Raw genomic sequence first — 13,923 nt, 5'->3', positions numbered from 1 at the left:
CAGCGAACATTCAGGTGATCGCTATGATTTTATCTATATTATTGTGTAGCGTAGTCGTATAGGGTATTAAAATGATACAACATCTTGAAATTGATTCAGTTATTTATTTTCATTTTTCCAAAATATACACAATGAAAATTATTGTAAATCTGGTTTAAACCAAACTTGCATAACATCTTAACGTGTTTAATCGAATTTCATAGCAGAATACACGAAGAGCATAAAGTTAATTTGTATACAAATTGTAAACGGTCCTACGAGCGTGTCTCAGCGTGACTTGTCTTTTATTGTAGCAATGCCGAGGCGCCATCTACTCTACGTAATACAATGCAGTAAAATTAGTAAATTCACTGTCACTACATTAAAAGATATATTTACAAAATAAAACTTTAAAAGGAACGCTTTGCAAACATTCAACAAACTTGAGATCGTCTTAACGTAAAGATGGTAATAAAATTTTTAAAAGTTAATGAAAGTCTAAAACGTATTTCAATACTATGTAATATTTACATAAAAATCCTAATTGCATACATTTTTTAAAAGGAAATTGTGCCAAATCACTTCACATCTTTCGCAAATAAATAACAATTGAATTTAGCCTAAAATACTTTTCCTCGATAAACAAAACAATAAAAAAATAATTGCATTCAACAAAGCTACGATAACAAAATTTAATATAAATTAATATTAAAAGAAATGTACAATTTATACAAAGCTAAAGTGATCATTAAATCATTATCACTAAAAATGTGAACATCAACTTTTAGCGGATCACTAGAGACGCTACTGTAAGAGTATATTATTATTATTTATTATAAAAAAGTGAATAATAATTATATTGCGTCCATTATTTACAAATAAAAGTATAATATGTACATTTTACATTAAAACTCATAGTAAAAACTTAAAATGTATATTTGACTATTCGCCAATATTCTTTCAAACATATAATAATTTTCACACCAGACTTCCTCGCTGAAAGAAACACTATAAGGTAACTTCAACTCACAAAGTGTAAATAACTCTAGTGAACAAAAATGAGTCCAAAACCATACTTCTAGCTTTACAGTTTTAACATTGATATTATTATTAGCGTAGGTAAGAAAAACAGTATGATTCTCTTCGTCATTTTTAATTACGAGAGTTTCTAATATATTCGATAATATTTATTGTGCACATACATAGTTCAAATCGCTAAAACTATCGCGAAGGCAAGGAGGTGATGTATGCTTTCTCTTATTACTATCGTCGAAATCGTCATTACCTATAATATATCTTACGTTATCATCTTAAAATTATCGTGGTGTTACATATCTGGTCATATTTTGAATACCTTCTGGTACAATTCACTTAACTACGAATAAGCCGTCGGCTTTTCTCATTGAACATCACATACGAGTAGCACTAAATGGTTATTTCATTTCGCACTCTTAAAGTACCTCATCCACCTTAACTCCGTAAAAAGTAGTTTACACCTACAAAGGGAGTCGAGCTACATCGATTGAGTAGATTTGTGGGAATGCAGCGTATTGTGTGCATAATTAAAAAGTTGAAATCTTATTATAAGTGTCCTCTCAACCGCTCATTCACTCCGCTCGCATCGCTCGTCGCCGGCCGCGACCGCGCCTCACCGCGGTCCGGGGTTCATTCTTTGGCATTATTTAGTGAGCACGATTTCATTACAATCTATAGTTTTCATCGCTATTTTATTATTAGCTATTGCACTATTTTATGATAAAATTTCACGTCAATCATTTCATTAAAATAAAATTTTTTCGTACGGTATCCTAAAATTTAAATTTCATCGAGGTCGCCGCTTTCGCGACGCCCGCCACTGATCGCCTAAAGCTCGAGTATTAATTTCATTATGATAAGCGTCGATACAACTACTCAGTCAATTGAAACGAATCAAAATTATAGCCTCTCTCTGTGAACGTTTCGAAGGAGGGGAGCCGGCCGCTCGGCGGGGATCGGGAGCGACGTTCGCGCGTAGCACGTCAGATCAGCACCAACTAGCGAGGCACCAGTGCAGCAGCGCGGCGGTCACACGTGCGACTCGAGCGGCGGGCGCGGGGCGGGCACGAGCGGCGCGGGCCAGGCGGCGGGCCGGTCGGCGGGCCGGTCGAGCGGCGCGGGCCAGGCGGCCGACAGGTCGGGCGACGACGTGCGCGTGTGGCGGGCCGACCAGCCGTCCTTGTCGAAGTCCTTGGTGCCGCCCACCGTGTGGCGCCGCTTGATGCCGCGCTCGGGCATGCCGTTCTTGCGCTTCAGCTTGGTGGAGCGCCACGCGCCCGCCTCGCGCCGCCGCACCACGTTCCACTCGCCCTTCTCCAGCTTGGTGGGGCGCTCGCCCTTGCCCAGCGACTCGGAGCGCTGCGGGCGCTCGGCGCGGCAGTTGAGGCTGTCGGAGCGCAGCGCGCGCGCGGCGGGGGGCTCGCGCGGCAGCGACTCGGAGCGCGCGAGCTTGGCGCCGTCCCCGGCGGCGGCGGCGGCGCGCGCGGGCTCGTCGCCCAGCGCCGCGCTGTTGCGCTTGCCGCCCTCCGGGTTGGCGAGGCGCAGCGCGTGCGGCCGCTTGTCGTTGTCGGGCAGCGGCCCGCCGCTGGAGGCCTGCGAGCGCGTGTCGACGTCCTTCTCGTCGGCGCGCGCGTCCTCGCGGCCCGGCTTGCGGTCGCAGTTCTCCTTCTCGGAGTCGTCGGCGTCGGGCCCGTGCGGCGCGGGCGCGGGCGGGGCGGGGCGGGGCGCGCGGGGCCAGCGCTCGGGCTCGTCGGCGCTGCTGGAGGACGAGTGGCGGTGGTCGCGCGCGAGCCAGGCCGCCTTCAGCTCGCTGGCGCGCAGGGCGGGGGACGCCCGCTCGGGCTCGTCGCGCTCGGAGCGCTCGGAGCGCAGGCTGCCCTCGGACGGCGTGCTGTCGGCGGACTTGCCCTCGTCGGGCTCGTCCTGGCCCTCGTCCGCGTACGGGATGCTGCCGTCGTCGAGCGGCGACGAGTTGTTGAGAGTCCGCAGTTTCTGATCGAAGGTGCTCGTGAGAGAAGACACTAAATCTCCGGTTCCTATAACAAAGATTGCGGGTTAGCTTTTTTAAACGATAATGTTTTTGTTAATCACGAGTACGAAAGCGTTAGGTTGTAGTCGCGTCGAGTGAGAACGTGATGGATGAATGACGTGGTTATGTATGTACATGATGGCTCCAGAAATGCACGAGCGTCTCAAGCCGTGCTGTCAGCGGCTGCCGCTAAATCGAAGCGTTAGTTAGTTATTTATGACAATCGCAAAATATTGTTCACACTCACTCAAAAAACGTATGATATTTTGTTCGATGGGAATAGGTTAATCGTAAATCACTAAATATGACGCGAGAGATATCACTATGATGTGTTTTACATGAATGCATCGATTATTGATTTTTAAAACATCCTATCTATCTTCCCTCCCAATTTATAAACTTTCCTGGATGTTATATATACTTTATATACAAACAAAATCTTATATTTATTTTTTTGTATGCAAAACCTTTCAACAAATCAGCCAATGAGTGAGTATAAACAAGTGATATTTTGCATAAACATCGTCCGCGTACACGCACACACTTGCAAACGCACGCTCACATTCCTATACCTTTGAATGTGGACAAAAGAAAGGGATTGCTGTGTCTACTCTCTGACGTCAGAACTGGACACCTAATGGGGCAAATAGCAGACACGTTTACACAAATGTATACAGACAAAATATGGCATTTTTATTTTAGGATTAATTAATGGATAGATTTTTAATTTGGAATTTATTAGTTAAATTTCAACACGAAGATACTTGCGCACTAATAAGGTCCGATGGCAATGTAACTTAACATTATCACTTATATTTTTCAAGTACCTAAAACCTATCATATATCGACTTCTATTTTGCCTTGAATCCTTTGAGTCATGTTCAATTATTATTAAAAAGTTAATTTTATTAAATTTGTGCTAATAAATAAAATGCAACTTACCGTCTATAGAGAAGTTGTTAAGCGAGTGTGTGTGTCGCGAGATATCCTGTCGACCGCGGCTCATTGAATCCAATTCGTTTCTGAAAATTATAATCGTTACGTTATTAGTTTATGTACTATATAGAAATTTACATTCAAATAAGGTTTAATAACACGATCAGCAGACTTTAAGTTTTTACTTTTTATGTTGCATACAACTAGCTAGGCCTCTTACTACTTTAAAATAGAGTTGCAATTTTAGTCCTTATTACCGCCCGCGGCTTCGCCCGCTTTCTCTATAACGATTTGAGATTTAAACTATCCTATCTCTCAAGTTGGATCGAACTGCACATGGTGTGCGAATTTTATTATAATCGGTTAAGTGGTTTAGGAGTCCATTGAGGACAAAAATTGTGACACGAGATTTATATATTAATACAGTACAATAGAGTCGAAACTCACTTGTCCTCGTAGGTCGCGGCGATGTGCGCGGGCGGGGAGCGCGGGGGCGAGGCGCCGGGCGACGCGTCCGCGCGCGTCACCTCCCACTTCTTGTCGCTCTTGCGCGGCTTGCGCTGGATCTTGCGGTTCGCCGCCGATATTATGGACGACACTATGTCGCGCGTCGACACGTCCTTGCCTAGGGATAACGCTGGGTTAGTGGGGAAATATTTTAGAAATTATGACGACTATATGTTGTTTTCTGTTTTATTGTAAGGAAAAAAAATAGTCACTGTAAATTGAATTTTCTTGTGAGACAATATTTTGCTTGTTGTGAAAAAAAATTGCTTCCGAAATGTATTAAATTTAAATGGTCTGAATAATAATAATAAAAAAAATATTTTAATGACGTTAGATTTTGAAGATTACCTTCGATCTTCTTGACGTTGTGTATGAGCAGGTCCCTTGAGGGCGCGGGCGCGGGTGACAACGGGTCGGCGGCCGGCGGCTCGGCGGGTGGACTGCCGTCCTCCTCCTCGAAGTACCACGAATACTGTAACAATAAATAAAATTATATTTATTTATCACGCTTTTGGCTGTAATATTAGATGTACTTAGTTTGAAATCAATGTCTGCTAAAAATATTGCAAATTATTTTTTATAGATTTCATAATTGTATTCAAAAAATAGAACTTGGCTCGTAGCTTGGTCTGTTAAAAAAAAAAAAAACTTAGCACTTAATAAGATAATGTGTGACAATTAAAATTACATTACACAGTCTTTAAAACCCTATATTTTTTTATGAATGCATATTGGACGATGCGGTTATTTCACAAAGTATATACTAACATGCGTGAGGAAGGACTCGATGATGCGGCACTGGCTGGACATGTCGTTGACCATGGCGAGCATGTCGTCGCTGGCGGCGCGCACGAGCGTGGGCCCGAACACGATGGCGAGGTTGCGCGGCTCCATCTTGTTGGCGGGCGCGTGCGCGGCCACGCGGCGCAGGTGCCGCACCAGGTAGTGCAGCGTGGCGTAGTGCGCGCCGGGCAGCGCGCGCACCAGCCGCCGCAGCGCCTGCGCGCGCTCCGCCGACCGGTCCGCTTCTGCGCGACACAACATTGCGTGCGAGTTAGCGAGGCATGGAGATAATGTAGTTGGACTGGGTTATAACATAGATGGTGAAGATTTAAGGCCACACTTCAGAACAGTATTAGAGAACAATAAAGGATTAGCATCTAGATTATATATAAATAAAATTAATGTTCCATACAACCTTTTACAATTTTACAATTTGACAATCATCTAGATTACAATTTATTCAAGTTAAATCCTTTCCAAAATTTTCTAGCCAAACCTACAAATTAATTTCTTTTTCTTCTCTTCTGAAAACGGTTCAGTATTTTCTGTTTGAAATTTCAACTTTTACTCCTATGACGTTTTTATAACATTATTTGTTATTTGGGTAACACAATTAGGCGTTTATAAACACTTTTTTTTAAATTAGTAATTTCCAAAACTCACCAATAAAAGCGGGATACAGCTCAGCAGTCAACAACGGGTCGGGCAACCTCCGAAGGTACGCTTTGAGCAGGCTGGACGCGACGTGCACGTCGGCCCAGCGCGGGTCGCCCTCCGGCGGCGGCTCCCCGCGGTCCAGCGCCGCCGCGAGCGCCGCTACACCCGCGGCGTTGCCGGGCACTCGGTACACGCCTACTGTGCGGAGACCGTACGCCTGGAATTGATGATTGCTCAATTAGTATTCAGAAACGATAAGAAAATCACCGGAATAACTACAAAACCATTTAAACGTAGATTAGAACTCAAATATTAATCTGTTAGATATACAATAAATTTGAATAATAGTGCAAATTCACAGTTTATTTAGTCAATAAGTTTTTCGAAAGTTGTTGCTGTTCAAACTATAGATCGAAATTCACACAGGCAGTTGTTTGAAAAATCAATATTCAATGAAATGGTTGTTAATCATCTCAATAGATGGCGCGCGGTGTGTCCCTTCAGACACATAAAACTGAAAGAATAGAATAAATTCGATCGCTCTGGCGGGTCACGAGTGGCTGAGTTGGTCAGGCATCCGCCCCGGAACGGCGCGAAAGGATGCGGGTTCGAGTCCCGCCTCGTGATCGAATTTTTTCTATTCTTTATAAATTTATATAAATCAATATTCTCCTGCCAATTAATTCTATCTTCTCCATCTAGAAAACTAATCATTTCGTGCTATCAGACACTAACAGTACAATAAAGGTGATAAAATTATTATTCTATTGGTTATTTAAATTGTCTCACCTCCACAGCATCAGCAGGCAAGGTAACAGCCTTCGGCACGAGCGGGTGGTTGGGGTCCGTGGGGCAGCGCTCGAGCGGCGCGCCGAGCCAGCCCGTAGCGGCGGCCGGCGCGGCGTGCGCACCGCCGTGCATGCGCCGGAACTGCTTGGCCATGCGACCCTTCCACGTCTTGTTCTTGGGGGACGAGGGGAGCGTGGGCGTGGGCGGGCCCACCATGGACACTGGAAACGATTCTGTGTTAAGTAGATAGTATTAGGAGTTGCTGGCGTTAACATTAAGTTTTTGATGATCTCATAAGTTCATATAAGTAGAGTAAAATTTATTTAGTATGAACTATCTTCATACTTCATAATCCATACTAATATTATAAATGCGAAAGTAACTCTGTCTGTCTGTCTCGTTACACAATCACGCCTAAACTACTGAACCAATTTGCATGAAATTTGGTATGGAGATATTTTGATACCCGAGAAGGCTACCTTTTATTGCGAAAATGTACCACGGGCGAAGCCGGGGCGGACCACTAGTCATACATAAATCAATTTACTGATTGCTATAGTCAAATTCATGATTGTTTTAATATAATAGCGAGATTCGAACATATTCGTACTGCGGATTTTTCAATTGGATAAATTGCAAAATAACACCATGATAAAAAATACTTATCCTTACCTGTAGGCGATCTGTTCCTGCCGATCTTTTTGCTTCTCTGTGGGGGGAGTGGCGATGAGCAGTCTGCGGAGGGCGGAGGGGCGGTTGTGGTGGGAGGTGCGGAGGAGGGAGGCTCCGGGAGTGCTGCTGACTCTACGGGAGGTTCTGCTGAGTGTCGTCTGAGGGCGGCCAGCCATCTTTGAGCATCTGCTGCGCCATCCGCCTGCAATTATTGGAATTTTAAGTCACTTCTTATTAAATAATTCTAGGAAATTTTCTGTTCAACTTGTAGCCTTTTCTTTTTATTTTAAATAGTTTTATCGGATATTATTGCTCATAAGTATCTCATGTTTTGTAACATCATCTTACCTGTAATAATAACTCAGCACCCGCCGCCGTGGTCACTCTGACGACGTGTTTTCGCTTCGTGTAGTCGTCAGCGAGCGCGGCGAGCGAATAGCGCACGTCGAGTGCGTCTCGCGAGCTCTCCGCGTTCGTGCCCGTGCCCGTCACTGCACCGGGGCTCTGGAACAAACAGACATACACATTAGATACATGGTATACAACGAACATTAAAAAAGTTATTCGAGAGTTCTTAGTGTGTGTGATCATACCTCGCCGTGGGACATCGGCATCGTACGAAATGCCTCATTTTTCATGAACAGAATCATGTGATGTCGATATTTATTTTGTTAAACTTGTATAAAACAATTACGTAAGAACCGATCATGACTTCACACAATACGTTATAGCGTTTACGACGCGGACGATCTGTTTTTTTATTTTTAAACAGCCTTTACAAACGTATTAAACGTGCTAATTTAAAAGCACTGTAATAAAACACATTAAAGCAGTAGTTTACATGTCATTGAAGTGAACAATACCGGAAGAATTTCAACATTGTCCTTGATAACGGGCGATCTCGTATTTCTATCTCTGATATCACTATTTACTTCTCAAGTTCGATACGCAGTTAACTATAAGCAAATTAGTATTTTCTTTGATGTTCGTTTATATTAACTTTTTCCTATAAACATGGTTTCGGTACGTGAGCTTGCGTGTACGCGCTCCTCTTACCCGTTACTATGGCTGGATTGTTTTTACACTAACAATAATTCTGATGCTTTGCCAATTTCTTGAATTCTTTTCAACAATGCCGTCCATTATGCGGTGGGTTGCCACATTTTGAATGGTATGTGGTTAATTCATTTATACTTGCTAATAATGCTTTTTCAATTTTCCTTATTGTTTATTACCTAATCAACCAATTTATAACATTTATGGCAATATAAAGAGATTTAATAGTACATTAATGTGGGAAACGGAACCCCCCATCTCAAAACAAAGCTAAAAACAAACCTCAATACAAAACCCAGTTACGATAATTCGCATGTTTTAGTTCAATGAAAAAATATTTCAGTGTGTCAGTCGGTTGGCGGACGCGCAGACAATAAATTTCAATCTTAAACAAGTACACACTGTTTAAAATCTAGACACCGGTCCTTGCCCTACAATTTTGCGAATTAATATGTCGCTTCACCTTTTAAAGCTGACGAGCGTAACGTTTGACTTACGTACTTGCACTTTTTAATGCTCGAAGGCAAAAATGACTTGCGCTTTCAATGTGCGAGTCAAGTTCACGGGTGACCCTAAGTAAAAAGGAATTTGTATTGTTGTTTCAATATAGAAAATGCTGTTTCATCTATACTGTATAGACGTTACTTGCTAATACTATAATAACTCTACCAAATAATAATTTGACGTCGTTATCAAATCGATACCCATCCACGCCCATAATTGCTTGCTCATCATCAATCCATCTATTTATTAAACACTTTCATATGCAAGAACAATTAGACTTGTAATTTGTAATCGACATATTGTTGATCATGTACAAGCTCAGCTCTCGCGGAGCTTTCACTATCTAATTATAGTAATAAATGCGTACACATTGTCAGACACAAAATTGTGGCGCATTATAAACATTTGACGTTTATTGTTTGGGATCGCGTGAGTTATACTCGAAAGTTTTGATGAGCTTCACTTTGAAAGTGTCGTGATTTTTGAGATGACTGGATTTGGACGTTGCATAAGCTGAGTCTATAATCACTGGTTATTTTTTGTTATTCTGTTCATAATATTCTATAAGTAGAGTTCAATAAATCCCGATTAAACTTATTGCGAAATTGAGTATTCCTTCCTTTAAACAGTTTAGATTAATGTTTAAATTTACAAAACCTCATGTATGCAGCCCAGTTGAATTCTGTTTATCGTCAACAATAATTTCTCATTAACATTTAAATAAAGATATATTAGCAACTAAATGAGCGACTAGATCTCAAAGTCTAGAAAGCCAAATATTAATCTTGGCTAGCGTAGTTCGAACAATAAAGTGCGTATTCAGTGTTCCTAGAAATACAAACTTCCGGGTTACTCTACACGTATGTAGGTTACATACACAAGTGTGACAGAAATAAGTAAACAAGGGAAAATTAACAATTAAACATTTTTATTAACTGCCATTAACACGGTTCTGTTTACGTATTACGTACAAAGCTTTGGTAATCAAATGAGCCAAGAAAGATCTAAATACAAAAATAATATTTTTTATATGCATTATGTGTAGATTATAGGATAGAAACTCGGTAATAGGAAATTCATTTTCCTTTATAAAATTACTTAAACTTCTAAAACTGATACGATGGAATAAAAACGATCGCCCACGCAAATCAATTGCAAAATAAGTTTAACAGATGAGGCGCCTCGTTGACAAAACTTTCCATTCATGAAAAACAAGTTATCTTATAAAGTGTTTGTATACATTGTTAGTATCTTAATAACCTACATTGCTTTTTTAATAATCAAATACCTACTTCTACGGAACTAAATTTACGATTATCGTATAAAAGTTGATGATACAGCAGTATTTTGCTAAAATTAGATTTTAATTAATAAGAAACTTAGTTTCTAGAAAATTAATTTTATTAATTACATATACCTATTCATGAGAGGACTAACGAGTCGTACCCACTTTTACTCGTAAGATCGATATTCCTTTGAGAGCGAAATGAATATTCATTCCGGTCTAACCTCAATCTTCCATGAGACACGTCAATCAACGCGCAACCGATTTTCACCGTAAAATTCTAGAAAACACAATTTGGTACGTTCTACACGAATTGTTTCATTTCTATTGCTAGTTCGCTTTTAAAAATAGTATTGAACAAAGATGTAAATATAGGAAAGTAAACCCTAAAAATAAAATGTGAAATTTCTTATCAGCCGTCAGCTTTAAAACTTCTTTGTGTAAGCAAAAATTTAAATTTAATTAATCATTTCAATCTCGAGACAAATCCCGTCTCTACAGCTAAATAAACCACACATTCCTGTACATACAACCACTTCCGATCTCGAGATACAGTCATTTCACGAGTCATTATTAAATTTTCGTGATGCGATACAATCTAAGCGAACTTTGATTATGTGAGAGAACAGACGTGCTTTCAATAGTCTCAGAGATCGTGATAGCAATCGATGATTTATTGCGTCTGACACACTTTTCCTTGTCGAGAAAAAAAATAGTTTCGCTCTTGACCCAATCGCGTTGCATTTATCGGGTCGGCCGCCGGTCAAAAGCCGGTGATGTAATTCGTATGAAAGGCTATGACAATTAGCATAGACCCGTAACAGTTTGGACTCGTTCGTATGTATAGAAATCGATACGTGTTATGTAAATGGGGGTGTGATTAAAGCGTGTTGTAAAGATGCTTTTGCAATTATATTCGGTACAAGAACCATTTGAAGAGCGTTTAGAGACTCAATTTTTGGTACATGTTTAACGAGAACTCTCCGTTCGTGCTTTGGAAGTTTCGAGCGGAGTTTGGTGTAATCGTGACTGCTGTTTTAGCTAAATTCTGTAAAATTTTCTGTCGTTCATTCAACTCACATCCGTTTTACAAATACGTTGTTACATTTTTCTTTCACATTACCTACACCTTGAAGTTAAATTAAATTAGAAAAAAGTCGATTTGCGGTGCGCATTAATGCTCTCTCGAGTAATTACATAGAAAGTGTATAAAAAATTGGAAAACCATACATGGCGAAATTGACCCGATAGATATGTAGGCGAACCTCGGGCAACAAATAACAATGCATTCTGAGTCGGTTCTCTATTAGTAGCTTATAATTATCTGTAATGGGTGAGCCATACATCAATCAATGTTTATATTATCGTTTATTTTCATTAAAATTATAGCCTGTTTGCGCGGTATTGGAAAGCCGCAAATAAAAAAATAAATTGAAAATCTATGTGTTTGTATAATGTGCCAGTGTAAGCTTGCATTTTATAATTGTCTGTACTGTCTGACTTTGTAAATAAAAATAAATCAAGTAATCGTATAATAGGAAGGACGGAGAAAATACCTCGATCATTTCATTGAAAATAAATCTGCGTTAACTTCTCAAGTAACTCAGATTAAAATTCTGTAATTAAACATTATTTTGTACGCCAAAAATAAACTCTTACAAAATTTATGTCGTCAAAAATAACTGTTACGAATACATTCAATTACACTGTACGTTTTTATATAAACATTTTTACCGTTTTCAAGTAGTAATTTGAAACAATCCTTACCAATATATCGGTGTACCAAAGGGTCATGGTTTGGCCGGAGTCCATCTGCGTCAGTGCAAATGCGGCGTGGTCATTGTCAATGGTTGGCATTCGAACCACAATCAACCAATTATTTACCGCACTATAAATTTTACACTTTTTTGTCGTACCGCAAAAAAATATTCAAATAGCTCGACAGTTATTCGCGAATCACTATTGATTTATTTCAATATCAAAAGTCACATAAAAGCGCACAAAATAAATTGCGATAAATGTGCGCGTACAATATCCGAAAATGCGAGCGTCGTGATGCGGGCGGGCGGCGCGTGTGCGCGTCTGCAGGATTATGGCGCTGCGGCGATCTCCGTCATAGCAGAGAAAGTGCTCCGGCGCAGACTCCGAGGCGTCAGCCAAATCGCCGTTTACACGGTTCAAAAATCGATTGTCTTTTCCGGACAAATCGTTCGCTGCATCGGGGACAATAATGACAACAATGTCGAGGCGCCGTCTCCATTGTGCCACTTAGCGGCTGGCAACCGTTTTCTTTTCGAGCTACGACTATTAAAATTTTACGCGGAAGTGGCAATTGTATAAGCGATACAAAGATCGAACTCGATTATAGCACGCACGATTCTTACGACACAACCGCGACCATAAACACGTAACACATCATAAAAATGTTACGATTCGCATTTGTCATCAACGGTTAATTAAGATCGGTCGATAAATTTAGCAGCTCGTGGAGATTGCAGTTTATTGCTACGTTGCAGATAGATATACAGGTTCAGTCATTTAACAAAGCACAACACCGTGCGATGTACGCATCTCCAAGTGAACGCAATTCGTCATACTTTCCTCCGCGCTTCACGCTTTGAAGGCTGAAGCGATATTTTCTATTCTGGGTTGTCCTTTGTCTGTTAACCTTAAAGTTGTAAGGTTTCTCTAATGGGCACGTGGAAATAATGAATTCCCTATTTTGGAAAGTTTTAAAAAAAGTCGAGAAAGGATAAATGATCATGTACCAATGAGAAATTTTATCTATTTTGGCGTGAAACAGTTTATATAAGTGTTACACATGACGATTCCTTTTCACGTAAAAGGGTACGCTGCTGCCAAAGACTTCGCAGAATTCATTATAAATTTTGCGTGTCCCTGTTTGAAAATACATATTTTGAGACCAGACTATATCCTGGATCGAGTAATTGGATATTCCTTTTAAATTTGATAGATTAAAAAAGATTTTGAAATGGTTTATTGCTCCGTAATTTTCTCGAGTTCAATGAACACATTCGTCAAGAAGAGATTTAATGCGCGGAGTGATCACTTCCGCTGTCACGGATGTGTCGCAGTTCGGCTGACAGACGTTAATTCGGAGGTTTTCGCACTTTCCACTAACCGTGAATTGGACCGAAGAGAACAGTCCATCCGTTAAACCATTCAGGGCGTTCACCGACCGCTCCCAACTATTTATTTCTTAATAGCTAACACTCGGTAAAAATCAACAAGGTATCTATTCAGCGAAAATATCTGTGTTTATCTAACGCGCCTCTGCCGCGAATATAATGAGCGACTGTACACTAAATATTTTTAAAAAAGATCGCTCCACGATATTCCATTAGCGCTATTGTGAGTGAATTATGATATAAGCGATTATGTCCTTTTAAATAAAGTGCATTAAGTGTTTAAAAGCGAAAGTGAGCTCGCATTGACATCACAATTGATCGATCGCTATCTTATTTTCGTGACGTCTCGTGTGATTTATGACGAAATCGACGACTTACTCTGACGCTATTCTCTACGCTCTCCGCAAATAAACTTTACATGTTTCCGTCATATTTACATATGTGTTTTACGTAACGCTAATGTAATGGTGATTTACGATATTTTAACTTTTTACTACTAACTGTACTGATATGACTAAGAGCCGATAAACAATACTTGGATG

General features: G+C 40.6%; 1 protein-coding gene across 13 annotated transcripts in view; it reads right to left on the bottom strand.

Annotated features, from left to right (window-relative positions):
- Window positions 1–84: 84 nt before the first annotated feature.
- The window catches only part of LOC123691150 (rho GTPase-activating protein 21), a 296,813-nt gene continuing 282,974 nt past the window's right edge, over window positions 85–13,923 (bottom strand). For 9 of the 13 annotated variants that reach the window (XM_045635405.1, XM_045635399.1, XM_045635400.1 and 6 more), the window contains 10 exons: window positions 7,736–7,891; window positions 7,388–7,589; window positions 6,716–6,948; window positions 5,933–6,143; window positions 5,255–5,514; window positions 4,835–4,958; window positions 4,427–4,616; window positions 3,986–4,065; window positions 1,991–3,050; window positions 85–1,955 (listed from right to left, as the gene is read on the bottom strand). In XM_045635405.1, the coding sequence (XP_045491361.1) occupies window positions 2,044–3,050; window positions 3,986–4,065; window positions 4,427–4,616; window positions 4,835–4,958; window positions 5,255–5,514; window positions 5,933–6,143; window positions 6,716–6,948; window positions 7,388–7,589; window positions 7,736–7,891 (2,463 nt within the window). In that variant the 3' untranslated portion in view covers window positions 85–1,955; window positions 1,991–2,043. Of the gene's footprint in view, window positions 1,956–1,990; window positions 3,051–3,615; window positions 3,678–3,985; window positions 4,066–4,426; window positions 4,617–4,834; window positions 4,959–5,254; window positions 5,515–5,932; window positions 6,144–6,715; window positions 6,949–7,387; window positions 7,590–7,735; window positions 7,892–13,923 lie in introns of those variants that run through there. The other 4 variants (XM_045635403.1, XM_045635402.1, XM_045635404.1 and 1 more) reach the window with 4 other exon arrangements.

The sequence above is a fragment of the Colias croceus genome, chromosome 4, assembly GCF_905220415.1.
Source record: "Colias croceus chromosome 4, ilColCroc2.1".
NCBI lineage: Eukaryota > Metazoa > Arthropoda > Insecta > Lepidoptera > Pieridae > Colias > Colias croceus.
The sequence above is the reverse complement of the archived record's forward strand: the minus strand, read 5'-3'. Positions and strand labels throughout refer to the sequence as shown.